The sequence below is a fragment of the Dermacentor albipictus genome, chromosome 7 (genome assembly GCF_038994185.2).
Source record: "Dermacentor albipictus isolate Rhodes 1998 colony chromosome 7, USDA_Dalb.pri_finalv2, whole genome shotgun sequence".
Classification (NCBI taxonomy): domain Eukaryota; kingdom Metazoa; phylum Arthropoda; class Arachnida; order Ixodida; family Ixodidae; genus Dermacentor; species Dermacentor albipictus.
In genome coordinates, this window is record NC_091827.1 from 61,144,309 (window position 1) to 61,172,205 (window position 27,897).

At 46.0% G+C, this 27,897-nt stretch overlaps 1 protein-coding gene across 2 annotated transcripts; it reads left to right on the forward strand.

Annotated features, from left to right (window-relative positions):
* Nucleotides 1-226: 226 nt before the first annotated feature.
* On the forward strand, nt 227-27,853 carry LOC135904724 (xaa-Arg dipeptidase-like). 2 transcript variants are annotated; one of them, XM_065435659.2, is made up of 6 exons: nt 227-513; nt 2,266-2,411; nt 5,910-6,059; nt 8,227-8,368; nt 18,390-18,632; nt 22,098-27,853. In XM_065435659.2, exons 1-6 carry the CDS (start codon nt 285-287, stop codon nt 22,418-22,420), a joined length of 1,233 nt encoding a protein of 410 aa, XP_065291731.2. In that variant the 5' UTR covers nt 227-284; the 3' UTR covers nt 22,421-27,853. The 2 variants fall into 2 exon arrangements, with proteins under 2 accessions (XP_065291731.2, XP_070378399.1); XM_070522298.1 differs by lacking the exon at nt 18,390-18,632.
* Nucleotides 27,854-27,897: the final 44 nt, after the last annotated feature.

Here is a 27,897-nt window from a genome sequence, read left to right on the forward strand (position 1 = left end):
GCTTTCAGAGTGCACACTTACAAGACACGCAGTTAAGCCCTCTTGTTTTTGCTGCGATGCATAAAACAAATATGATCCGATAAGGCCTCTCATCTTCGAGTTACAAGGACATTGTCTTCCCGTTCGTGTTGTTGCAGGGGGATAAAACGAGGTTGCGCTGCGATAACAACAGCGCAATGCAATGGAAGTGCTCGCCCAGAACAAAAGATTTCCAGGCAATCTAGCAAACAGCTACGTGCGCCGAGATATCATGCAAGGCAGTCTCGTCTATACTTCGAGGAGAGATGGCCGGGGACCTCAAGGAACTCGTGCACAACGTCGTCGAGGCAAACTCGCAGGACCTGTGGGAATTGAGTCGCTTCGTCTGGGAGCATCCGGAAGTAGCATTCAACGAGGTGCAATGCCACGGCTGGCTCACGGACTTTCTCGAACGACGCGGCTTCAACGTGACGCGGCGTTACCTCCTGGACACGGCCTTCAAGGCGGAGTTCGGAGCTCCCGGTGGCACCGAAGGTAAGAGCGACGTGGTCCGGAGTATTGCAGCGACTATTTTCCGATACCGTTCCCTTTCGCTTTCAGAGTGGAGCTTTGTACGCGTTATCACCGTGAACGGCCGGCCGAGACCGGGGAATGATACAAGAAAGGAATAGAATCGAGTATGACTGAGCGCGTATGATTGACTGCTGTCTCTATTTGTTATGCAAAATAGAAGTGAGGCGTGCAGACAGGACACAAGAGTAGAGAAGTGGACAACACGAACGCCGACTATCAACTGAAGGGAGCACTGAGGCGAAACAAGAAACTCCTTGTGGCACTTCTTGTTTCGCCTCAGTGCTGCCTTCAGTTGATAGTCGGCGTTCGTGTTGTCCACTTCTCTACTCTTGTGTCCTGTCTGCACGCCTCACTTCTATTTTGCCTAATGAATCCTTACGAACTAGCTCAGCTTTCTGTCGTTCTGTCTCTATTTGGACGCCTGTTATTTGGCAGAAACATGCACTACGATATTGAATGGCAGCTTGCCCGATCAATTCTTAAATTTAGAACTTCTTTCTGCATTCGAACAAAAGTGCGAGAAGGCCGAAATATAACGGCCAATCCAACGCACTTGTTGCAATCTGCCTCAAGCTAAATTCCTATGCATACACGCATGTAGGGTGTCGTTTCTTTTTTTTTTAGCTGAGCGACATTTTTTGAGCATCAGCCGTGACACATAGCACAATTGTAACCGTTGAATTAGATTGCTCGATGAAGTAGACACTACTTCCACGAGAATAAAATGCGTGTTTGAAGTTTCTCTAATGAAGCATTTACTAATTATTTTACAGCACATATCCCTATTTACAAATTGTACTTCGTGAGTTTGCAATGCGTGTGGACTCGGAACTCGCCGGTCACAATTAGTAAATTGCAATACTCGCCGTAGAGGGAATAATTTAATGGTTTATTCCCATAAATACGTTAATTAATATGTAGCGGCATGACTATGGCCTTCAAAACGTAGCGAAGAAGAAGATGGGCTCACGTGCCGGTGGCACGAGATATAGAACACGCTAGCGCGCTCGACACCGCAGTGCCGGCCATTCCCGAGATCTTGCTGCACCATGGCTGGTCAGCCTAAATAAATCGTGGCAACGGTGGCTACCTCTTCTAGCGCCACCTCCCACAAATCAATTAAGCACTGTGATTTTGCACAGAAGCAATGCTCGCCTCATCGAGCAATTGCCTTCAAGGGTTAGACTTGTACTGTACGCCTGCCACAGGCGATTTTTTTGTGCAGCAAAAAAAAAAAAGAAACCACACACACACATCTGGTATTGGTAGTGATTTTCTTCGCAGAAAAGACAGAGTGGTCAGCCTAGCTGTTGCGCTCTATCCAATTTCTCCATATGCACTGGGGAACAGTGAAAGGGAAGTGGAAGTATAGCGATGAATGATGATGATAAAATAAAATCGCGGCGAATAGTCATTACAAGCAATAACGGGTCACCAACTCAAGAAATCGATCATGGTTGTTCAGGAGATATTACGTGTGACGCGTCGTTGAGATATTATTATTTCTTTATGGCCCCACTTCAAGCTAAGCTCTCGGTAGTAGATTGGCAGTAATCAGGAAACAAATAGAGCTACTATCATCTTCTAAAACAGTTCAAGAGGTGCAGGCTAACCGAACTATTCGTCAGTGCTATCGCTGAATACAGTGACCCACTGCACTGAGGGCCCTCCCTCGTTTTATGGCGGGTTTTACGGCATGCTATCTTTACGCAGGACCTTGCGTGGCCTTGCTGTGTGAGTACGACGCGCTGCCCGATATCGGTCACGCTTGCGGTCACAACCTGATCGCCGAGGCCTCCGTGGGCGCTGCGCTGGCGGTGTGCGAGGCCATGAAGAACCACCAGGACATTCGCGGCAAAGTATGGAAACGTTTGTTTCACGAGCGATGACGCAGAATATGAGGCAGAGTAGGGAAAGTTTTGTTTCGGTAAGGCATTAAACCGCTTGTTGAAGTGGCAGAGTCGTGGTGGCAAAAGCACAGAGGTACCTGTCGTGGCACACTTGTAGGCTTCAAAGCGTGCAAACAGTTGTCGCAGCCCAGTATATTTTTCATTGGCTGTGTCAAGGGATGGCGGCGCCGATGAGTGGTGCCCGCTACTTCTGCTTTCTGGCACAATAACTGTGCTCAAGATGATAGCCGTAACGAGAGCGGTGGTGAGAAAACAAATTGTTGTTGCACGAAGCAGAATTGGAAGCCCTTTATTTAACTTTACTTAGTTCTTTGTGCCCGTTGTGATCTTCTCGAACAAAACAAAAAGAAAAAGTAAGACAGATGAAAAGAAGAAAGGACAGCAGACTTGCGCGACCCCGCGCAACCACGCCAGTTTCGGGTGAAGCAGTTTCTTTCGCGCAGTTGTAATAAAAACTTCAATTGCCTGCAATTATAAACAACGCGTTTCAATTCGCTGCCCACAGGTGAATTACCCGTTTGCAACGTACCGGCATACAACGCTTTCGAGCACTTGCTTAAGCAACTTTAAGTCAAGGCCGTCGTATGAACACACATTTCGCTTTGCGCGAACGTCAGCAATGCGCAATTATACTTCGAACGAACGACACACTAGTTACACAGCTTCACCGTGAAAACACGGTGGCGTAATTTTTTAAAGTTCGCGTAGACAGAGCGTAAGTGTTGACACGACATAAATGGTCACAAAACATGTGTTGTTGAGTGGCTGCAAATGAGGTTTCTCCTGAGTTTCTCATCTCAATCAAAACTCTTGCCAACGCGCAGATGATAGCCATGGAAATATGTGAACACGAATATCTGCTGTTACAAAAAAAAAAAACAGTAACAATAGCAGCTAGAAAAATGACAAGAATAACAATAAAAATATATTAAAGTTATACCAAAACAATTTTTTTTGCGAAGCGCCTCATCGCTAGTGGTCCTGTCAAAGAATAGTGTGCAAAGCGGCAAATCGTTCCTTTTCGCAAGTAGGAGGAGGACGAAATAAAGGGGGAAGGCAGGGATGTTAACCAGAAATGCGCCTAACATATAACATAGAGAGATAACATAGAGATAACATAGAGAGAAGGTAAATTATGAAGACGTATACCGTTGCGGCGCAGTAGTGATGGCAAACTAGAGAAGTGCTGGACATTGGTTGCAAAGCGTAGCAATGCTTGTTGTAGCGGTGAAGTACTGGGGCGCTATGACGTAAAGCTATTTCAAACTTTTCTATTCCAATTGTGCAATCAGCCCACCACAACTGGTCAGAAAGTTTTTTGGACCGCCTCCACTTTGGTTGCCTGTTATGCGACGTCACGAAAACCGCGATAGCTCCCCGTCTGATATGACGTGTACACACTGATTATACATGATCGGATCGAACAAAAGAAAATAGTTATTTCTGATTCAACGCCTATTCGCCATCAACCATCTGTTATAGGTCAAAATTTCTCGGGCTGCACCCACTTCTCCTGTCTGTCACGCGATGTCACATAACCGGGAAAGCTGACCCCGTCAAAGTGACGTTTACACGGTAAAGCTACATTACCGAACAAAACAAATTATTTTTTCAATAGCTGCAGACTGCCCCTTTCCTAAAGGAATATGAGATAGCTGCCGCCGATCGCTCAGGCACTGGCTACTCGCACCTGCTGGAGAGCATAGGTTTATTTGCGCATTAAGAAACTTTTTGCGGGGCCACGTAGGATTTTCAACATCGCTTTGCCAACTCTTCCTCGCTGAGGATCCGCTTTTGCTGTGTTTCTAGCCTTCCGTTCCACGCCGCCGTGATTTTCGACCAGCCATCGCCAGCTAAGTAAGGGGAAGCAGACCAATCGTAGACCGGCATCACCCTCTTCATTCGGTTAACTATCTTCAGTGCGCTCGCTCGGCCCCATTGAAACCCTCTCTACTTGAGCGTGCTCCTCGCCTCTTATCAGCAAGTTATATTAAAAAGAACGGTCAATGTAGGCAATGTTATTCGTTTTGAACGCAAACAAAAATGACCTCCTACAAAGGAGGAGAGCATTGATTGGGCTGTTGAGGCAACGGTGCAGGTCGCCGCCCGATGCTTGCGTTGGCGGTTGCGTAGGTTCGACGTCAGGAGATTGGACTAAAAACATATTGGAATAGTTTTCCGTTATATGGCTCCTGGTTTGCAAAGCGTGATGCCACTTGTGGCTGAGAATAGTGGCAAAGTATGAAGCTGGTTGTGCTGACAAATTATGCTGAGCCTGTCGTGATAAAGTGGAGGCTTAGAAAATATAGAAGATCATAAATGTCGTTCCAAAGCATTGATTTGCAAAGTATGGAACCGCTTGTCGTTGTTTCCAAAGAGTACGCATAGAATGATTTTTTGAAAACACTTCCTGGACAAAATGGGGCGTAGACATCGGTATCCGTGATGTTGCTTACCGACGCTGCAATTTGGACGCGACATTTTAGAAAAAAAGGAACACTTGCCCCGAATTTTGCCCGCTATAGCCGTCATTTTGACTTTCAATAAATCTGGCTCGAGCCTTAAAAATACTTCAGCAGGATAAAGTAAGCAACAATCTCTGACATCCGTTGAAAGGTATTCTGAAGAGAAACAGTAGATTTGGTTAGACTGACGAAGTATTGTTTAATATCGTTATTTGAGGTAGGGGCATTCATTAGACCGAACACTTTCAATCACTAGAGGAGGAGGAGGAGGAAAAGAAGGAAAGAAAGGCAGTTAGGTCAACCAGACGTATGTTCGGTTGTTTACGTTGCAGGGTAGAAGGAGTTTAAGGGAAGACAAGAAAGAAAGGAGATGGAGGGAAGGTACTACCGCTGGGAACACGGGTGGTTGAAAAGCAAGGTGGAAAGTTCCCATATCGAAGTTGTTGTCGACACCGGATCGCCGGTATGTCAGTGTGGCGTCACAGACTTCGATCTTCCCGCATTTGAGACGTCTTAGGGAATAAAAAGTTCCGAAAACTCCGTACGTTGAGTCTTCGTACAATTTAGAATACTGATCAATAAGGAACTACCGAGCGAGATGTGGTGTCGAAATCGCACGGGAAGGAGAAGAGAGAGAGAGAGAGAGAGAAGGGAAGAAGGAAAGGGAGGGAGGTTAACCAGACTGAATCGCACGGGGAATGGCACGGGGACTTCCTATGTGCTTTTCATTTCGCTTTTGAAAGACTTGTGGCCTACGAGTCATGCGATTACCATAACAATGACCTTTATGCATCCTTAGGACGTAGCTCACCAAATAGAGATTGCAAATCGATATTCACTTCTATTGTCTCTTTAGCAGCAGAACGACCCGGATAACTGCCCTCGCTAAGAGAGAAGAACCGCGATTTTCACTGGTTGCTTCCTTTAGAGCAACGAAGTAGACGCTGCTACAGTTTTGCAAATCTCGTGTGCCGCTGAACAGGTGGTCGTACTGGGCACGCCTGCGGAGGAAAGCCGTTGCGGTAAGGAGCTGCTGATACGAAAGGGCGCCCTGCAGGGAGTCGATGCGGCTCTCATGGCCCACCCAGCTCCGCATGACATCGTGGCAATCGGCTTCGCTGCGTCGCAGCAGGTGGGTGGTGCACGGGTCCGCATTCTGCGAGCGCGGGTCGACCAACGCTCTGCGACATGCTCGACAGCGGTACGCTCAAGCCTATGACTGTAATGGCGTTCGGCTGTCTCTATCAGTTAGCCAGTGTTTCGTGAACGTCACGCAGAAATGGTGGAGCCAGTGAAGCCACGTTTGCGGGTTTTGAATCGCGCGTTCGGTGTTTGCTTTTTTTTTACCATCACCATAATCGACGCGAGGCGCTTAATTGAAGCTGACGTAGATAGAGAGGCAAGGAAGGTGCGCCTTGCACTTAGTAGTAGTTTCGAAAAAAAGTGACCTATTAATATATGAGCTCAACCAGTCAAATAGCAATCAACACACGGAAGCAAGACAATGGAAATTATCGCACGTCCATTGTTGCGGAATTCGGATGAGTTATCTTTCTTCAATTGAGTGCTACAGACGAAGCACGGATGCATTCAACACTCGCTTTTGCAATTATGCTAACTAGCTTCATCAAGGTTGAGTGTTGGGTTGGTTAGTGCTGCATAATCAATGTTTTTCCCAACGCATTAGTCAAGGGTGACAAAATGGACACACACAGCGCTGTGTGTCCATTAGGTCGTCCTTGTCTAATGCTCTGGAAAAAAAAAAACACCGATTAGCTATAGCTTGTTGAGCTCATCCCTGGATATATCACTTTTGGGAGTAAACGTTCTGTTTAGACAGCCCAGGTGGCGACGTGAAGACAGACATCCATTGCGGCGACATCATTGCAGCGACGTAATGCTCCCGCAGGGAGCATATACAGGAACACTAGTTCAGACTACCTAAACTGTGGGCACCCCAGCCTCGTGCTACGGGCGATAATAGACCACCGGGAACCGAGGGGCGCCTCACACGTTTCGTTGGTACTAGCGAGCTGTATGGACAACTAACGCAAACAAGCAGCGTCCTCGTCACAAGTTATCGTCTACATAATTATACTCTTAGTGAGCACAGTCTGCGTTCGTGGCCGCAGATAGCCGCGAACACCGCGCTCTGGTGGTGCATCCCCTGCCGTTAACTAGCCCACTGTCCGCAACGATCAAATGCGGTTACCGCTGCTCGTGAATCGAAACTTTATGTCCTTATTGAAGCACACGAAGCCACTTCTCGTTCATAGAATGTCGCAATACACAGCGCTCCTCACGCTGAAGGGTGATAATTGACGTCGCGAGAGGCAGCTGATAAAAATAGCAGTCGACAAAAAGTGAACGCACACATTCCAGTATCGGTTTACAAAATTTTGACACAGTGTGCTCCCGTTAATTTGATCCTTGCGGGACCACGAGGTTGGGTCGAATTATACGAAAGGATGAATAAACAAACACGTCAGACTGAAAGGATTCAAATCTTGTTTTATTGCTTGAAGTGGTCAGTCGTCGTCGACAGACTACCATAGTATTACAATAACTGTACAAGTTCGTCGCTCATTCAGTGGCCCACAAGCTTCAATGCTATTGGTGGCGCTGACAAAATCGCTGAAAAAGATATCGCCCCGGGCACAACACAAGTCATCATGATCACTGCAGGAAAGATTGCTGCCGTCACAGTCATCACCTACGTAAAGTGCATAAATAAACAAAAATCATCTAGGAACCTTGCGCCTCGTGAACCAGTAGTACTGACCGCTAAATTTCTTACGTTTTCGACCTACTGGCCTCCCCTCAACCACTGCAGGTGGATGAGGGGAGGCCAGTAGGGGTCCAATAAGCTTAAGAAAGATGCTTAAGAAAGATGCCATAGCGATGTATGGTTTCTCGCTGGGACCTTCCAGTGGGTTCGAAACAAACGAGGAGTCGAATTAACCAGGATCGATATAACGGCAGTCGTCTGCCTGGTTTTGCTATGGAGGTCTGGGGCGAAAAACGTTAATGAATATTTTGCACATGTATTCCAATTTGGTAAAATTTATTAGGCGTATGTGACTCTCTAAGCTAATATTTTGCGACCATTACTCGTACGAATCAGACTCTTTCCTTAAAACGTGGCTCATGTCGTTCGGGTCAGTGCGCCGATTGCCCCACGTGAGTAAGTTGTCTACGCATTCGAACAGTGTGGTCAGAGATTAGGCCCCAGCTAAAGCAGCGTCTCTAGGTAGCGAATCGCCTTCAACTTTTTCATTTTGTTGTTCAACCTGCTGCAGCTGTCACTCCGCTTCAGAGGCAAAACAGCCCATGCTGGAGCGTGGCCGTGGGAGGGACTGAGCGCCCTGGACGCTGCCGTCGCTGCGTACGTCAACGTCAGCCTCCTCCGACTGCAGCTGAAGCCGACCAACAGAATTCACGGTACTTGTAGTGGCTCGCTTCAACCGAACAAAATGAGCGTCTACTAGGTATATAAGAAATCCCACCTATATATATATATATATATATATATATATATATATATATATATATATATATATATATATATATACATATATATATATACAGTAAAAGCTCGTTAATTCGAACCGCAAGGGGAAGCCGCTTCAGTTCGAATTAACGAAAGTTCGAACTAACGAAAGTGAAGGAGGGCAGCAGTACACTGCGATTTGGAAGCAGTAGGGAATGTCAGAAATTTGGTGTGCCAGAAAGTGATGGCGTGTGCCGCGGGCACACGCTATCTTCAAGTCGAAGCTCTGGGTCCGACTGTGCCACACCACCGATGTCCACCGAAACGAACGTTAGCCGAGGCTTAACACCATCACAATGAATCGCGACGGCCGATACCTCCTAAGCTGAAAACAGAGGTGCGCAACCGATGAAGACTGCCGAGACAAAGACGCTGAACGTGTGAAGGCCCTGATTCGTTGGTTTTTGATTGCAAGCGCAGCTGCGACGTACTTGATTCGCTGTGTTTTGGAGCTTGCCGTGCCATCTTCGCACAACATTAGCAGCTGTACAAGATTTGCAAAGCCTCTGAGATTCGCAACTGGCAAGAAGTCTCGGAGGTTACGTAGAACGGAGAGGCGGTAGCCGCCGCTGCCTTCTGGTTGACACCGCGTCGGTTAGATTTTTTTCCGATTTCGCCTTCTCTCGCCGTTCTCTCCGTTTTGGAGGCAATACAGCCTTGTGTGTAGGCAGTAGGCGCGTTTCTCTGGCCGTGTGCCAGGCGAACGTAGTTCGAATTATCCGTGAGGGAACCTTCTCGCGTTCGAATTAACGGACTTTTTTATACATGGACTTCTGTGGAGCTTGGCCGGACCAAATCGTACAGTTCGAATTATCCATAAATTCGAATTATTGAAGTTCGAAATAACGAGCTTTCACTGTATATAAACGAGAAGAAAGGGGGTTAACCGAAGGGCCCGATTTTTATTAGTCATATCATGAGAAGCCAACAAACACTGACACCAGGGACAACATAGGGGAAATTACTGGTGCTTAATAAATGGAATGTAGAAATGATAAGTTAACGGAAATTAAAGTGGATGAAAAAACAACTTGCCGCAGGTGGGAACCGAACCGAAGGTTGTGTGTTCGGTTCCCACCTGCGGCAAGTTATTTTTTCATCCACTTCAATTGCCTTTAACTTATCATTTCTACATTCAATTTATTAAGCACAAGTAATTTCCCCTATGTTGTCCTTTGTGTCAGTATTTGTTGGCTTCTCATGATATATATATATTCAAATCAAATCTTTATTTTCCACCATGTACATTACAGATGGAGGACAACGGAAAGAAAGCTGCCAGCAGGGGCTTGACGAGTCCGCAGCCCTACGTAATGAGCGGCGTTTGGGCGTCAGCAATGAAAAACAGTCAATAAACAAATATAAACACTTGATCAGTGCAAAATAGAAGTAAAACAATGGTTCGAAAACAATGAAATAAATAAATAAATAAATAAATAAATAAATAAATAAATAAATAAATAAATAAATAAATGCCAGGATAATTAAATCAGTTTTCTTCTTTTGCAAAGATGGATCTAAGTTTAGCAGTGGAACAAATAAATAAGAATAAATAAATAAGTAGATTGATAATAGTTTAACAGTGCTGGCAAAGAGTAAAATAGCCGTTCCATGCCAGAGGTCAAGCGAGGCGCAACAACGTTCCAATATTCTCCATGTTTAGTAGCATAATAGTGCTTATTTTTTTTCTAATTGTGCCAGTTTACCTACATTAGGTATGTTATATCTCACTTCATATTTAAATCTAGTACTCAAACGATAGTGGTATAATTTATGAGCCGTGATAATATGTGCTCTAAGGAAGAAACCTGCAGTTGTTGTATTAAAATCAGCATTGGTACACGTGGCGTAGGTATCGTTTCTGCATAACGTAAACTTTTTGTAGGTTCGAAAATGTAGTTGTACCCCAGAAAAGTTGGCAGTAGTTAACATGTAAATAAATAAGTATTTGAAGTTTTGCAGGAAGAATGTATCTGAGACGACCAATTATTCCAGTTATTGGAGCAAAATTTGTTACTAGTAAGTTCATATGGGATTTCCAGGACATGTGTGCAGTAAATGTCACACCAAGGCATTTAAAATGATCAACAATATCTGCAGGATGCGAGTTTAAAATAATATCGGCATGAGGAGGGACTGGCTTATTTTTGGCCCGAAAGATCACTGCTTTTGCTCTATTTTCGTTAATCTTCATAGAGTTATACGAGAACCAATGTTGTAGCTGAACTATAGTATCACTACAATTAGAGATGATGTGATCGATGTTACAACTAGATAAGAATATGGTAGTGTCATCTGCTTATATAATAAATTTAGCGTTCTGGTTAATATTAACAATGTCATTTATATATAGGTTAAATAGTAAGGGCCCCAATATGCTGCCTTGTGCGACACCACAATGCAGTGGAAGAACTCGTGATCGTGAGTTATTGATCTAGACAATTTGTTGCCGATGGGACAAATATCACCGCAATACATGCAACCCAGCAAAACTTATCCAGCAAAACTTCATGATTCACGAAGTCAAAAGCCTTGGAGAAGTCGACAAATAGGCCAATCACTATTTTCTTGCTTTCAAATTGTGTTAAAATGTAATTCTTTTGGTGAAGCAAGGCTTCTTCTGTTGACATGTTCTTCCGGAACCCAAATTGGTGAGATGTTAATACATTAGAGCTTTCAGCGAAGTTCATGACCCTACAGTGAATTATTTTCTCGAGAGCCTTTGAAAAAATGGGCAAGATAGATACCGGTCGGTAATCACCCAAGTCATTTTGATTCCCCTTTTTAAAGAGCACTACTACTTTGGCAATTTGCATTTTTATTGGAAATCTTGATGTAGTCAGACAGATATTAAATACCGCAAGAACTGGGGCAATTACGTCTACGACATATTTCACAGGCTTTCTTTGAATTTCGTCGATATCTCTGCTGCTGCTGTTGTTTAAATTTGTGATTATTGAAATCACTTCGTGTACTGTGACTGGCTGCAGAAATAAAGATTTATCATTCCTCATGTCCACATATTGACACGCATCTGGGGAACTACCCGACGTACTCACGTTTGTAAAGAAAGCATTGAAAGCATCAGCAAGATCCGCCCCGTGCAAATCATTACCATTAATGGTAAGTTTGGATATGCAGCTACGACGACTACCGCGACGTAGTAGTGTATTTAATTTGTCCCAAAGTAGTTCGCTCGGCACATTCTTTACACCCATGAAAGAGAAGTACTCTTTACGTGCGATGCGCAGTTTCTTGGTTAGATTGTTTCGATATTGTTTGAAAATGGTCAAGTCGTCAGGATTACGAGTGTTGAAATATTCTCTGTAGAGCCTACCTCTTGTTCTCATTTGTTGATAGAGGTCGCGCGTTACGCATGGTTTCCGAATTTTTCTATTTCTTTGGCGTCCTTTAACAGGAAAGTGAACTTGGTAAAAACCTTGAAAGATATCTAAAAATGCATTGTAGGCGTTGTCAGCATCGCCTGAATTGAGTACCCTGCACCACTCTACTTGAAGCAGCTCATTTCTAAACGCGTTAAGAGCGGTGTCAGTTACTGGTTGGTGAAAGCTTTAAGCAGGCGAATGTTTAGGAATGCCGGCATCATTCAGGAAAAAAAAAAAACAGGAAGATGGTCACTAACAGAGCACGCTAAGGCACCAGCTTGTATCTCTAGTAACGAAAAATTTGTTATGAATATATCCAGTACTGACTGGCATTCAGTTGATATTCTTGCTAGTGCATTAATAACATTATCAAACCCACTTATCAGTAGAATATTTCTAAAATCTGTACTAACAGTAGCATTGATTCCCATATCAATGTTGTAATCGCCTGCGGCAACCAACATGCACCTGCTCCCTACAACAAACGAAAGAAATCTTTCATAAAATTCAAGAAATGTTTGGATATGCCCACTCGGCGCTCACTAACAGACAGAATATAGTACTTTATCTACACATAAAGATAACACTTCGTAATCGGGCGTCACAATACTGAAAGCATCTACTAGTTCGCAGTTCATTTGTTCTAAAGTTAGAAGTGCAACGCCACATCCACGACCGCAAGGTCGATTCAGATAATGTGTATTATAACCTTCCGTTCTGAAGATGTCACTCTCGTTCTTGCTCCATGTCTTAATGAGCATGATAACTGAGAAAGTGAAAAAAAATTATTAAAGAATTGTTCTACAAGAAATGCTTTGTTCCGATAAGACCTGGCGTTTAGATGCACACATTTCAGTGCATGAGATCTAATTTTAGATACTATGCTGTTCAAGCCATCTGGGGAGTAGAAATCGTGGTCATTCGTCCTTGCATTTATTTGGTCAAGAATAGCACTGGCTGGCCATATCATCTGGGCTGAAGGCGGTAAAGGTCATAGCGGCATCTAGCGTGAATTGCGTTGGCCCCATCATACATTCGCAATGGAACCTTTCCATGCACATAGCAAACATATTTAAACCCAGATTCTTGGCCCCAGTTTTTTGTTGCTTGTAGTAGGTCTCTGTTGTGACGGGTCAAGTTTTTCTGCATGAGGATGCGCGGATGGCTATCTTCTAGCTTGCTCTTCTTGTTCAACCACGATTCCCTGATCGCCTGCCTTGTGAAACGCACGATTATTCCAGGTATCTTATCTTTCTGTGCGGGCATCTTGTGTACTGAGGCAATGTCATGCTCAACCAAACGAGGCGTTTCCAGCTGGTCTGCAACTTCGTTTACCACTTTGTGCAAGTTTTCACCTTGCACAAAAGGCACCCCATGAATTTCCAAATTCAGCTGCCTATTTCTAAATTGCAGCTCGTTCACTTCTCGCCGAAGCTGAGCCTGAACTGATCGGCTCCCATCTTCCCTTTTCTCTAGTTCCTGCACCCGCTTTACAGGTACTTTTATTTCATTTCCTTGCACACGGATTGTATTTCTTACTTCTTCAGAAATGACAGACATGTGCGTGACAGACTCTTCCATACCTTCCACTTGAGCTATGAGGGGAAGTAGACTTTCTAGCTTTAGATTAATAGTTTCAAGGATAGCTTTTATTTCCATGTCTGTCTTGTTTTTACCAGTGCAGCTATCGCTTGGTGCCGAGCTCCGGCAATTTCGGCATCGCCATGTTTTTTTTTTGCAAGTTCGGACTTCTCTTTGCACGACTTCTCTGCTATTCTCGCACACTTTCCAAAATGGTATTCGTGCGCGCACTCGGATGGTGGTGATAAACTTTATTGAAAGGGGGATGGGTAAAGAGGGACGTGGCTGAGGGTTTGGGCTCAAGTAAGGCCCTGGGCCTGCTTGGCCTTTTCCGCCCAGTCCACCAGTTCAAGTTGTCGGTCGACGTTCCCGGAACTGAGCCAAGCTGTTCAGTCAGTCTCGCTGCTGACGGGGGGATGAGAGAACGGGAGCGAGGTGCATTCCCACATTATGTGTGTTCCTGTTCCTGTTTCTGAACAGAGCCTACATTTGTAGCTTTCCTTGCCCCATGTGATATTGTTAATGTAAAAAGTTACATGGCCTTCATTTTCATGAAATGCCTCACCACAACTGGAGCATATATATATATATATATATATATATATATATAAATATATATATATATGTATATATATATATAGGGTGCTTTTAGTGGCACCTAGATAAAAAAAATTGCATGTAGCAGAGAGAAAGAGATAGAAAGAGATCTATTTACAGAAGGGCAGAGAGGTCGGCCTGAGCTGTAACTTGCTCTGGCCTGCTACTTCCCACTGGGGAAAAGGGACAGGGAGGAAAAGGGCTGATGAATGACGATGGTGGCATAAGGAAGAGATGCGTATACACAAGTTCACAGAGTTGTGGCACCTCTAAAGCCATGCGCCGAGCCCGGTGGCTTGGACAAAGGCGATAGCGGCGCTTGTTATCAGGGCTGCGCTGTTTGCATTAGACGAAGGACCTAAAAGAAACTCGTCTGATAGCGGCCTCTTATCGACGTTATTTTTGCAGTGGAAGAGACCAGTTGCAGTTGTTCTTGCGCGTACGCGGGACACACGCAGAATATATGATCAAGTGTTTACTCGACGAGGCGGCCACATTACTCCTACGAGGACTCAAAATGATTAATGAATAATTACCTAAATTACACGAAATAACCTTCATTTGTTTCTTTATAACACATATTTCAATTTCCGAATTGCACCTAGTGAGTATGGAAGGCATGGAGACTTAGCACGCTGGAAATGGCACCAGTTTCAAAGTATGCGGTGTCAAACTTTAGGTAAAAATGCTATAATATGTAAGCCATAATAGTTGTTATGTGTCTACAGCCGTGGTTGGCTGCCGAAGCATTTATTAGGTCAAGGGAACAGGTACACAGTAACAGGCACTGAGTACACTAGTTCAGGCGTAGAAGCCAGCACTGGTGAGGAGTTCATTTCCTGAGGCGCACTCGCGTCGTCGTCGTCGTCGTCGTCGTTGTTGTTGTTGTTGCCTATCACGTGTGTCAAAACCACCAGTGCCTTCGCGCGCGCACTTCATTCTTGTAGTCTTCTGGTGACATATCAATAGTATTACGTGTTTTTCTTACATGAGGTTTCAGTGACAAAAAGTGTCAGTGTCAAACAGTGACAAAACAGTCGCAGTGTCCTCCTCCCATGTGGCCACCTTCCGTATCGTGACGTCCCGACACAGTAGAAAGGGAGCCGTAACTAGTTGAAAACGGCTATTATATTACATGATTTAGGACACACTGCGGCTTCCAAGAATCTATTATTTTCTTTTTTTGTCTTTATTTGCGGAGGGGGGGGGAGGGGTGTAGGGAGGGAGTTTAGACGTCCGTTACATTTAGTTACTGCAAAGAAAGCCGTGGGTCGGAAATGTCATGTCAGTACTCCTGTAAATCCCTTTAATCGTCGCGGGTATTTGCATGCGTGTGCGCAATTGGCCGTGGGAGTGTCAGCCAGCGCTAATCACGGTGGCCGTGGATCTGGAGCAACTCTTATTTTAACCGGAGACGCCACGTCCTACGTGAAGCCATAGGAGCAGGCCGACGGCAAATGAAATCCTCGTTTGCACACGGCGCCCTATGCCTCTATATGTTTGCGATACACCGGAGCCGTAATCTGGATTGATCAACCGAGTCCCGTCAGGCGCGACGCGTCACCGTAGCGACGCCCTAGTCTTTCCCGCTGGCTTAGCCAGTCATTAGAGTGCTTTAGTTGAGCATCTTTACGGTACGCTCCGCTCCGAGTCACCGCGATAAGCCACAGCGGAGCCGCGGGCTACTTTTAGCGTGTCCGGTACTCGGGCAAGCGCGGGCGCTTTTCCGGTTTAGCGGGGGCGCCAACCTGTGCAGCCAGACTGGTGGCGCCAGCTGATGCCGCAAATCTCAACCACACAAACACAGAGCTAATTACTATATTCTGCTTAGCTGCTGGCGTAAATTTTCGACAGTTGCGTAATCGTGTTCACCATTACGTCGCTGCAAAAAATTTACACGGGTGGCGAAGCAGGATATGGTGAGTTACTGCAGTTTTAGCTATGCGTTTGTCTGGTTGAGCTCTACAACACCAGGCGGCTTCACCGCTCACGTTTACGCCCCGACCATCCGGTAATCCGCCCAAACCGCTCTCGTTTACCGGAATAGCGTACAAGCTAAAAGTCTCTATTTTCACGTTTTAGTTATACGTTTAGCGCAGCGGAGCGGAGCTTTCGTAGTTGCAGCGCCCTCTGGCCACATCTAGGCTAATGAAAGAAAATAAAAACACCCATTGGTCACTTTTAAAAAGTAAGACGTATATATATATAACTTATTTGTCCATGAAGTATGTAGACGTGCGCCTGTATTGCGTTACCGGTCCATTTTACTCAGTGGAAAATAAAGCGCCGTCTTGGGGAATGCCACGTGATAGCCAGCGAGCTTGCTTTTTGTATCCAATCCAATCCTTCCTGACGCCAACGCTAACCAAGGTGTTGCGCTGCCCGCTCCGCTCAGGCAGCTTCTAAGCGGACCGTGTTCCTCGCTCCGCTAGCTCGCTTACGGCTAAGCGGAGGGCTCATGCGCATTCACGCTTTCGCTCCGCTTAGCTGCTGAGCGGAGCGTGAAAACCCCAAACGAAAACATTCTATTATCAGATGAGAGTGCTGTCACCTGAAAGTCACCGGCCGGGATTAAAGAGTGCATCGAGCCGGCGGTTGCTTTCCCTGAAGTAAAAAGTGTTCCGATCGAGGATGCGAGCGCAGGAGCTGTACTATTTCTTACGTTCTGCTACACTGTGTAGTTAGCGGTGGCATAAGAATGCTGCGAGTATACATTGCTGTTAGGATAATTGGTACACATGTGCCTGCAAGTTGTTGCAGAGATTGCAATATATATGTGCGATATTAAGCCAGCGTTGCGTACTTGCCCCCTTACTGTATCATGTATTTCCGCGGGAATGTAGGCGAGTTAAAAAGACAACGACAAATCAAACGTGTTCCGAGCTCAGCGTCCCTCAGTCACAGTATATATGTTTGTGAGCATGGAATCATAACAGGTGAATGTAAAACTGTAGTACAAAGCTTGCATTGATTTCACACGTTGTACCAAACCCAGTACGTATTCTGGGGAAAAATACTCTATTCGCTTTTTTATCAGCCATTGAGCCTTGTGGCTGATACAGGTTATAGCTTGCACCGTGGCGTGGTTCCGCCAACGATCAATGGCAAAAGTGATTAAAAATTAGAAGAGTCCTTACAAACTACGGTTCTAGTTATAGAGCCAATAAAAGTTCTGTAGACATTTGTCTATGAAGCCTGTAGGCTGCATATTTTTAGGCAAATCTTACGTGCTGGTCTGCAGACATTGCATAGACGTATTACCGTACACTTCTTATGGCTATACAGGCTGCCCCACGTATTTTGATCCAAGATTTCAGAAATGAAAGGCGCGTCGGAAGCGAATTGAACCTAACGCATACTGTTCGCACTGGCCGCCTGTGCTTTGTGCCACAGTCACGCTGCTGGGATGCCGCCGAAACGGTAAACCTGCAAAGATTTGACAGCTTGTGGCGGGCAGAGAACACGACTTTCACGTTGTAACGCTGGGCCACTTCTTTGAAACTGAGCGCAATCAGCTTATACGGAACACAGCATGACAAGAGATCATACCGAAATCGTGGGCGTGCTTTGTGCCTGCGGCAGGAAGCACAGGCGCTCTTTTGTTTAATGCGCAGAAGGTGTGGTCTATGAAATTTCTTTAAGGTGCGAAAACGTATACGTGGGCTAAAGTGGGAGACTTGTTAATGAAAGCTTAACATATCACGCAAAAAAACGTAAAAAATGTGCGTGAAAGAAAGGATTTTGAATGTTTTCTGGCAAGTCATTGTTTGACTTGCAAGGAAGGTTCGTCTGACCGTGAAAACCCTTCCCTTATAGGGAAGAGTAAAACGTGTGCGACACGCGAAGTCTCAGAATTTGAGCGCATTTCTAGACTTGGGGAAGGATGTGTCAGCATGGCCTCCATCACACTTTCACACAAAGAGCTGTATTACTTACGCATGCGCAGATGATAACCCCCTGGCTCGCACAGCATGTGTATATTCGGGAACCATTCACAATCATGTCGATGGAAGTTCAGCGCTCGTCCTTGTCTTTCTTCGCTGCCGCCTTTTCAAATATGTACCAACACGCCGAATTCGCCACATTATTCTATCGACTGTCTAAAGACAGTTTCTATAGACTAGCCTATGGACAGTTTTCAGACTTGGGGTCTCCCACTCTTTCTGACCTATTATCGACAAATTATAACAATCTTTTTACATGAACGATCGGAGTTAGCTTTATAAGGAGTGTATAGAGAATATATATGAATGGTCGCTTCTTGCATAATTGCGGAGCTTCGTCTTCGTGCATTCAGCTGTCCAAAGGTAAACGTAGGAACTGTACACATTGGACATCGGCCGTACAGGCGTCATCACTGAAGGCGGAAAGTCCCCGAACGTGATCCCCGAGGAGACAGAGATGTGCTTCACCGTTCGGGCTTCGACTGCCGAGGAACTGGCCCCGCTCCTGCGGAAGGTGGAGGCCTGCTTCAGAGCGGCGGCCGAGGCCACGGGCTGCTCCCTGGACATGGAGAAGAGGTTGCCGTACATGAACATCTTGCACAATGCCGCCATCGCGGAAACCTACCGGAAGCACGCCCACGCGTTCGGTATGGTCTTTCGTCGTGCTGTGTTCAGCATAGCTGGTTGTGCTAAGTTGGAAGCGGCTGATTCCCGTTTCGGGCCAAACTGCAAGCGCACGTCTCGCGTTTGGTAGCGAACTGAATGTAGCTGGAATGTTCGCTTCGTCATACCTAATTTATTTAGCAACTTACCGTTTTGGGGAAGTCAGTAACACAGTGTAGTTGTCAGCACTTCCAATCAATCAATCAATCAATCAATCAATCAATCAATCAATCAATCAATCAATCAATCAATCAATCAATCAATCAATCAATCAATCAATCAATCAATCAATCAATCAATCAATCAATCAATCAATCAATCAATCAATCGATCAATCAATCCACAAGGAGAATACACTTAAACGCGAGGTGGTGTTCTGAAAACAACAAATTTTCTCACTGATGCGACTGTATTTGTCAAAGTTCGCTTGCTTTACTGGCGTCTGTCCCAGTAACTCATCCTGGCTCTGCCAGACGCATTTTTTTTATTGCGATGATAACTTGTCCTAAGGCATAAAGTTTGGCGTGCATTATCTGCGTCCATTAACCGCGTATGAACTGGAGCAGTGTTCTGCGGTATTTGTTGTTGGTTAGCCATAGCGATCATAGCTGGTCGGGGCACTGTAGCGGCGGCCTGCTTGCACTGGGAGATGTTTGAGCAGCTTAGTAAGACGAGTATTGTCGTTGCCCTCTTTATGCCCAAGGTTGTTTGCCTTTACTCTGGTCGATCGGTAAAACGTGAATCACCAGTCAGTCTTGTCATAAATCTTTGAACAGTTCCTCTGTCGACGGCATTACCACGTTGTTGACGTGCCGTTGTCAGCGTACATTTCGCTGTTGTCGACCCAGCCACCACTCGGATGTTGAGGGGCCGATCGTGGTTCTTGGGGAATTCCAACTTGAAATCAAATTTCGTGGCGCGCTGTCGTGCATGGGACGAGCACTGTGATCTTCTTTATTCCCGCTTGCACGCCAAAATCGCGTGATAATGATCGATCTTCTTGCCGGTACGCATTGAATTGCTATCTTACTCCTGGCGAAATTATCTATGTTGTTTCTGACAAACCTATCTTTCTTTTTCACCACCCGAGTCACGTGCTACCTCCGAGAAGTTGCGCTATCGAAATCTCGGCAACCGTAATCCCTCCACACTCGCGGGGGACCATATCGGACAGCCCATCGCCCAGTAGCAGGGTAGAAGCGGCAATGGTGACGCATTCGTGCGCTCTATGCAGGCATTCGCTTGCGGCAATGTGCGGCGCGCCCCCGGAAGCGGCTTCTCGTTCCTTTTAGAGAGATAGAGAGAGAGAGAGGCATGTAAGGAAGGCAGAGATGTTAACCAGCCCAGAGTCTGGTTGGCTACCCTACGCTGGGAGAAGGGAGTAGGGGAAGAGGGAGGGTATAGAGACGTGCATAGAAAGTCATTCAGTCAAAGCCGCTCATGCAAGCCAAACGTTCTCAGAAAGCACAAAAGGGCCTTCACTGCCTTCTGAGCCGATGGTCGGTGGGGACGGTACTACAAGCACTACACTGCGCGGGGTGGCGAGAAGGTATCCGGCATAAATCCTGTTGAAGAGAACACACAGCGAAGCAGTGCGCACGTTTAAATCTTAGAAACTCTGCGCAGAAAGGGCGCAAGAGAGGGAAATGGCGATATAAAGGTGGCGATGGTGACGTAGAAGGGGGGGGGGGATGCGCAGCGGTGAGTCCAAGTTCAGCATTCTGATGCTTGTCGGGAGAGTTAAAAAAAAAGACGTCATTCAGAAATGTCAACCAAGAAGGCACCGGGTTCCGGATCTTGGCTGGGGTCGGTACTCAAACGAAACTTCACAAAAAAAACGTCTAAAGGAAAGGCTACTGTGTGGGCTTCTCCATCGTCAGCAGCACAGGTGCAGAGAAAAGTCCTTACAGTTCGTAAAGAGCTGCGATAAGCGGCACCAGTACGGGGAGTATCCGCACAGCACTTTTAGCGGCCTGAATCTGCATACCGCAGAGAATCACACGTATTTATTATAACAGATGTTACAGTATTTCCTGAACGCCCTCATTCTCATTACCTTGAGCGCATTGTTTTAAAGAGGTGTAAACGCAGTGGGACCGGCCTTATAACTAATCGGAACAAATTCGCATTTAGGCTGCCGAAAAGTGAGCCATTCTTATTAAATGACTAGAAATTATTGAGCAGAAGTTGTCTGCCCCCATGTGTTCGATCAGGGACTGGTACCCACGAGCAACAACTGCTACTAAATTCTGCAGCACGAGTCACTGAGAGGAGTCTTCACATTAATTCTTCTCTGTCCCTGAAGACTCCGATAAGTATTTTTATACCCTTACATATTTAAAAGAAATGAATATTCTATACATTCGAAAAGGTAAGTAACGCATGGAATACTATTTGAGTAGCAGGAACTATTCAATTCATATTCGAAATTTCGTATATTCCCACACCGCTAATTATATGGTGTCCCCGTATTGTGAGCCCAACTGTCAAGGCAAGCTGCAAAAGGGGCCGAAAAAAAAGGAAGTAAAGGGAGGCTGGAGGAATACATCCAACACGAAATATAGGCCGCATGCAAATGGGCGAATTGAATTGATTTTAACCCGTCGTAGTTGCTACAACATGGCCGCAATTAGTACATGACCGGGGTAGTTGGAGAAGTATGGGAGAAGCCTTCGTCCAGCAGTGGGCGTAACCATGCTGCTGCTGCTGATGATGATGATGAGTTGTTTAGTTGCTTTGCTGTTGCGCTGCTAAGCATGAGGTCGCGGGATCAAATCGCGGCCACGGCAGCCACGTATCGAATGGGGTGAAATGCAAAAACACTGGTGTACTTAGATTAAGCTGCATGTTAAAGAACCCTCTATAGTGAAAATTAATCAGGAGTCCCTCACTATGGCGTGCCTCATGATAGGATCGTGATTTTGGCACATAAAACCTCATAAGTTTTATTTTCATCATATCGGTTCAGTGGTGATATCCGTCGCCAGATCTATCTATCTATCTATCTATCTATCTATCTATCTATCTATCTATCTATCTATCTATCTATCTATCTATCTATCTATCTATCTATCTATCTATCTATCTATCTATCTATCTATCTATCTATCTATCTATCTATCTATCTATCTATCTATCTATCTATCTATCTATCTATCTATCTATCTATCTATCTATCTATCTATCTGTCTGTCTGTCTGTCTGTCTGTCTGTCTGTCTGTCTGTCTGTCTATCTATCTATCTATCTATCTATCTATCTATCTATCTATCTATCTATCTATCTATCTATCTATCTATCTATCTATCTATCTATCTATCTATCTATCTATCTATCTATCTATCTATCTATCTATCTATCTATCTATCTATCTATCTATCTATCTATCTATCTATCTGATCACTTGTGAATACAAGTTTTATGCACCACTCTGCCCTGTTCCGTACAACAGGTGTGTCCTTCCTGGACGACGTCGTGAAGAACCTGCCGCCCACGGGGGGAGGCACGGACTGCGGCAACGTGTCGCACCGGGTGCCCGCCATCCACCCGGTGTTCGCCGTTCCCGCCGCCAAGGGATCGGCGAACCACACGCGAGGTTTCGCCGCCGTAGCCAACGCCGCGGACTCCCAGCCTCCCACGTTAAGGGTGGCCAAGGTCCTGGCACTGACGGCGCTCGATCTGCTCGCGGACGCCGAGCTGCTGCGTGAAGCGAAGCGGGAGTTTGCCGCTCTGCAACTACCGTCGGAGGAGGAGCTGCAATCTGCACTATCATGAAATGAGAGTTTCAGCCGCTACGCACACGTTTTAACGCTTGAAGCTGGATTCGAACCATGGGCCGAGCCGCTGGCTCAAACTTCGCTGACGAGCGTGGCACAATGGCTGAGCGGCGACGAGCGTACCTGGGCGCTGCTTGATTTGCTGGTACTGGGACGCGTCATGCACCTCCGCGGAGCGGATTGGCAGTTCAGTCAGTCGTGTCACGGTCGTACTGCTGCTCATGCGCAGTGGCCTGCTAGTAGGTGCGCGATATGGCCTGCTCAAGGGAGCTTGTTGTTGCCTATTGCCTGAGCTCTGCGGGGGCGTAGCGGGCCTGCCATTACTTTGGTTTACCTGTAACCCTTTCACCCTCTCCACTCGATGGCAGCCATGGCCTCATTCGCTCGAGATAGCCTCGACGCACTGGCTTAAGCAACTGGGACATGTTGCTAAGAGCTGCTCCTAACGCTTAAAAAAAGTTTAATAATAATATTTGGGGTTTTACGTGCCAAAACCACTTTCTCATTATGAGGCACGCCGTAGTGGAGGGCTCCGGAAATTTCGACCACCTGGGGCTCTTTAACGTGCACCTAAATCTAAGCACACGGGTGTTTTCGCATTTCGCCCCCATCGAAATGCGGCCGCCGTGACCGGGATTCGATCCCGCGACCTCGTGCTCAGCAGCCCAACACCATAGCCACTGAGCAACCACGGCGGGTTAAAAAAAGTTTAACTGCCATAGCTTGTGAAGTCCTAGCTACGAACGAGCAGTGCGATGCATCTCCATTTTTTGTGACTCCAGGTGATTAGTATAGGAAGAGCTGGTATCGCTCAGGAATGTTTTTTACCGACAGGGGTAAATAAACAAATAAAAATATCTTGGTGAGGAACCAGAGTTAAAATACACGTAGCCTAAATTCAAAGGTCAATGCACACGAAAAACTGAGAAAAAAAGCAACAGCAAAAAATCAAGAACACGCACTGCTCGCGAGAAACATTGAAGCACTGTCGTAAAAAGCTTACAGCCTGAAACCTTGGCCATTCATAAAGTTCTTTGTACGGCGTTCTTGAAATAAAGAAGGTGAGCAGAAATGCCGCACGCGTTCTTCTAGAGATGGTTAGCGCATCGTTGTTGCGTCTAGCGAAAAAAGTTGCTCTACATTTAAAGCGCATCTGCTGCCGCGAGGTTCGATAAACATACGTGCTTTCTTATTCGGTTTGGAGAAAATGTTGTAGTCATTTTCTTTTGGTGCTCATAAATTTTCAGCCATAAATATGCCATCGATGAACTCGTGTGGTCCACGAGTTTACGTTATAGAAATTGACTGCAATGCTGCGAACGCTGTTGCGAACGTGTCTGGAATCATAGTTTCGAAAATGACTCGTTCGTTGTTGTAATGATGATTTACTCCTGGTCAGAGACAGCCGTTCTTACACGAGCTTGAACGTGGTGTTTGCACAGTAGTAAAAACCGGAATATAGATAGCAGCTAAGGTCGCTCCTGGTCTTGTATAGTTGTCTTTATCACATTGTAAGTCATCGTTAGGCCAAGTCAAGGTCGACTTCTACTCCGGCCTGACTTACATTCCGGTTTATACGGTAGTTATCAGTGACAGTGCCGATTACCACCACGTTGTACACATGCATCAACAGGAGAGATGATGTCCTTCGTGCACCCAAAGAAGTCGGTCTCGCTGAGTTACTGGGAGAATTGTTGCGAGCATGGCTTCCTGTAAGCGCCAGTTAACCGGTGCCACCCCCGCTTCTAAGGAGATGCTCATGGTATCCATCTATCCAGAATTAACTAGTGGATTGATTTGGTTTAACGTGCCAAAGAAACACGAGGGCCACGAGAAGGGCCGTAGTGATCTGCTCCAAATTAATTTTGACAATCCGTGCGCGCAGCCCCACCGGGATGAGTTCATCGCGACCAGGAATCGAACCCACGACCTCGTACTTAGCAGCTGAACGGTACAGCCACTGACTTTCTTCAAACCACAATACGCCGAGACATTATCCTGTTGCGTGACACTTCTTGGCGAAGAAGAAGGAGGAAGTTTATGTCGCTGCGAGAACATTTACGCCCAGAGATACGAGCACACAGCCACATAATGCGATTAGACATCCTCATAAATTTGCTGAGCACAGCATTACCCAGTGTGATCAGGACTCAGTATTTGTGGAACTGGTTCTATCGGGCAGAAATAACTTTAGCAGCGATTGCGATGCCCGAATTGCCGAACGCAGGGCTCCAGGTTCGAGTCCACTTGTCAGACCACCTTAATCTACTTTCGGCCTATGCAACATGACACAGCGGAATGTAAAGATAGCAGAAGAGACCACATGCTCTCCGTCAGAAATAGACAGCCACCTGTTGTACCAGAGATCAGCATCCATAAAGGACACTGTGTGAACTACACATGAGCAGCTACTCGGTGGAATAGAGCACCCGTTGCCCTCGTGAGGTCGACACACCACGGTATTCAAGACCCTTGTAGATGCGTGGCAGAACCAACGCAATTTTTATTGATTGAGCTGCAGGCCATCTATGATGCGATTACAGCTGTTCGCAACTTGACAGACATTGAAGTCGCTCAAATCTTCACCGACTCGCTCTATGCTGTGAAGCACCTGAAACCATTTAAGAAAGAACAATGCGTATACGTGGAGTGATTCAAACACTTTGCATGTTATCTCATCACACCAGCAAAGTCGACTGAATGCAGGGTCAAGGTTACTACCACCATAATAACATAGCCGTCAAGATCAAACACTTTAGTTCTGCTAACAGCCCATCGACTTCCCTTCCCTTTGACCCCCGCTCCATATTCTAAGCCTGCAATTTTTTCCTGTCACTAGACACATTGGCTCCAATCCCGGCTGCTTCCTTCCTAATAATATAACTCTCGTGGAGGAAGTGTCTCTCTTTGCGGCCCTCTAAAGCAATCGCCTTCGAGCATGCCCAAAGAATATGTGGCAGATCCCTACCCAGACATAATTTACATTGATCATTGTATTGCCCAGGATAGCATCTGCTGCAGGCCACCGGGTTAGGATAGACGTTTGTTTGCAGGCGGCGCCAGGCTACCGCCTGTTTCTTGGTTAGCTCTGGATGAGTTGGCAGGCACTGGGTCCTTCCCAGCAGATAGTAATCGGTGATTGCTTTGTATATGACCATGCAGTCTCCTCTCGTTTCCGGCTGGGCTGGCTCACTTGCTCGGCGACTAAGTCCTCGAGCTACATTGTGAGCCACCTGGTCGCCGGGGAGAGAGGAGTGCAGAGGTACCCAAATAATTTAGATCGTCCCGCGATGAAGGTCGCCGTTATGCACAATTATGCACTATGGCGAGATGCGTCCTTTTGCGAAATTATGAACTGCGATCTTTGAGTCGCTTACGATACTTCTAGCTTTGGTGGAGGCCACCGCTAATGCTATTGCCGGTTCCTTTGAAACTTCTGGATTGTCTGTTTTCACGGTTCCTCTCGGCAGGGGTTCTCCGTCCGCGTCTACCGCTACGACGGTCATTCCTATGCGTTCTCTATACTCTGCGGCGTCTACGTAGGCCACGATCTGTACATCACGGTACTTGCGCTCAATGTGGCGCGCCCTTGGCTCTCATCGCATCTTGTGGTGTTCAGGGTGCATATTCATTGGCAGTGGAGGAATTCTAAAGTTCGTCCTCGTCTCCAATGGAATGCTGAGTTTCGTGCCGTGCTGTGCTTCGTAGTTAATGTTTAGCTTCCGTAGAATGTTTCGCCCCGTGGGGCTCTGTGTGAGTATTTCGTATTGGGAGGTGGTGAGTGCCTCGATTAGTTCGTGAAGCGTGTTATGCAGCCCCAATTCTAAGAGTTTGTCGTTGGATGTTGTGAATCGGATGACAATTGTCTGTTTGAACGCTCTTCTGATGATGCATTCCATGTTGTTTTTTTTCTGCCACGCCAAATGTTAGGTACGGTGCCACATAGACGACGCGGCTGATGACGAAGGCCCGCACGAAACGAATTAGGCCGACCTTTCTCATGCCGTAGTGTCTATGGCAATCCGTTTGATTAGTCTTAGTGCTTCCTTTGCGCTATCCTCTAGCGCATTGATGATATGGCAGTTTCTACCTTCCGCAATCAGTAATTTCTTGCCTGGTTAGTGATCATCATCACCTCCGCAGTCTTCCACTGTCACGGTAATTCGCTCCGCTCCCAGCACTCGTTCCCGTACATTGTGATTGCCGCGACGGATTCGTCGCCTAGGTTTCGGAGAATTTTATTCGTGATGCCACCCGGGCCTAGCGCTGACTTTGTGCGTAGCCTGAGCATTTCGGCCCTCACCTCGGCCTCCGTGAATTCCTCGTCCATCGAGAGAAAGTGCTTAGAATACTAGCGTGCAAGGTATATGAGTTGTTCATAGACAGTTATACTTCCACAGAAGACAAAGATAGTGTCGAATAGCCTGCCAAGGGAACAAGTGTTCAAGATTGCCAGTCACCTTATAGAGTCCGCGAAGGAGTACGTTTATCTAGGTCAATTGCTCGCAGGGGACCCTGATCATGAGAAGGAAATTTACAGAAGAATAAAAATTGGTTGGAGTGCATGCGGCAGGCATTGCCAGATCCTGATTGGGAGAGTACTAATATCATTGAAAAGCAGGGTGTACAATCAATAAGTATGGACAGCTGGGCTAGTTGGTTATGATTAGCATTGTGAAACATAGTTCCAGCGCACATTTGAACAAGGACGAGGCGAGAAAGACAACACAAACGCCCGACTTCAACTCGCCGGACTTCAGTTGAAGTCCGGCGTTTGTGTTGTCTTTCTCGCCTCGTCCTTGTTCAAATGTGCGCTGGAACTATGTTTCACAATGTACAATCAATGCATTCTAATGGTGCTAACCATATGGGTTAGAAACTTGGGGGTATACAGAGAAGCTCGAGAACGAAGAGTGATGGCACGAAAAATGTTGAGCGTAACACTAAGAGACAGGAAGATAGTGGTGTGGATCAGAGAATAAACGGGAATCGCCGATATTCTAACTGACATTAAGAGGAAGAAATGGAACTTCGCAAGCCATATAATGCTTAGGACGGATAACCGGTGGCCAATTAGAGTTACAGAATGGGTGCCAAGAGAAGGGAAACCAGTCTAAGACGGCAGAAAACTAAGTGGGGTGATGAAATTAGGAGATTCGCAGGCGCAAGTTGGCATCAGTTGGCGCTGGACAGGAACGGGGATTGCTTGCCTAATACATTCATCTGCTGCTTTTCTGTTCATTTATGCCTTGTCTCCTAAAACATTTATTATCGTAAATTTTACCTGTTGCCATTGTTGTTTTATTAATGCTGGTCGTCATTCACAGGTCCAATTTGAGTTTCTAACTACGGGACCTCTTTCTGTATATCCTTATCATGTAATTATCCCCATTTTTGTCTTGAATAAAACTGATCCTGATTCTGAATTGGAGATCGCAGGGAGAGGCCTTCGTCCTGCAGTGGACATAAAATAGG

Coding starts and splice junctions, on each gene's coding strand:
- LOC135904724 (XM_065435659.2), top strand. CDS start 285: ATGGCCGGGGACCTCAAGGAACTCGTGCACAACGTCGTCGAGGCAAAC. Junction 514..2,265: donor AGCTCCCGGTGGCACCGAAG/GTAAGAGCGACG, acceptor ATCTTTACGCAG/GACCTTGCGTGGCCTTGCTG. Junction 18,633..22,097: donor GAAGCACGCCCACGCGTTCG/GTATGGTCTTTC, acceptor TCCGTACAACAG/GTGTGTCCTTCCTGGACGAC.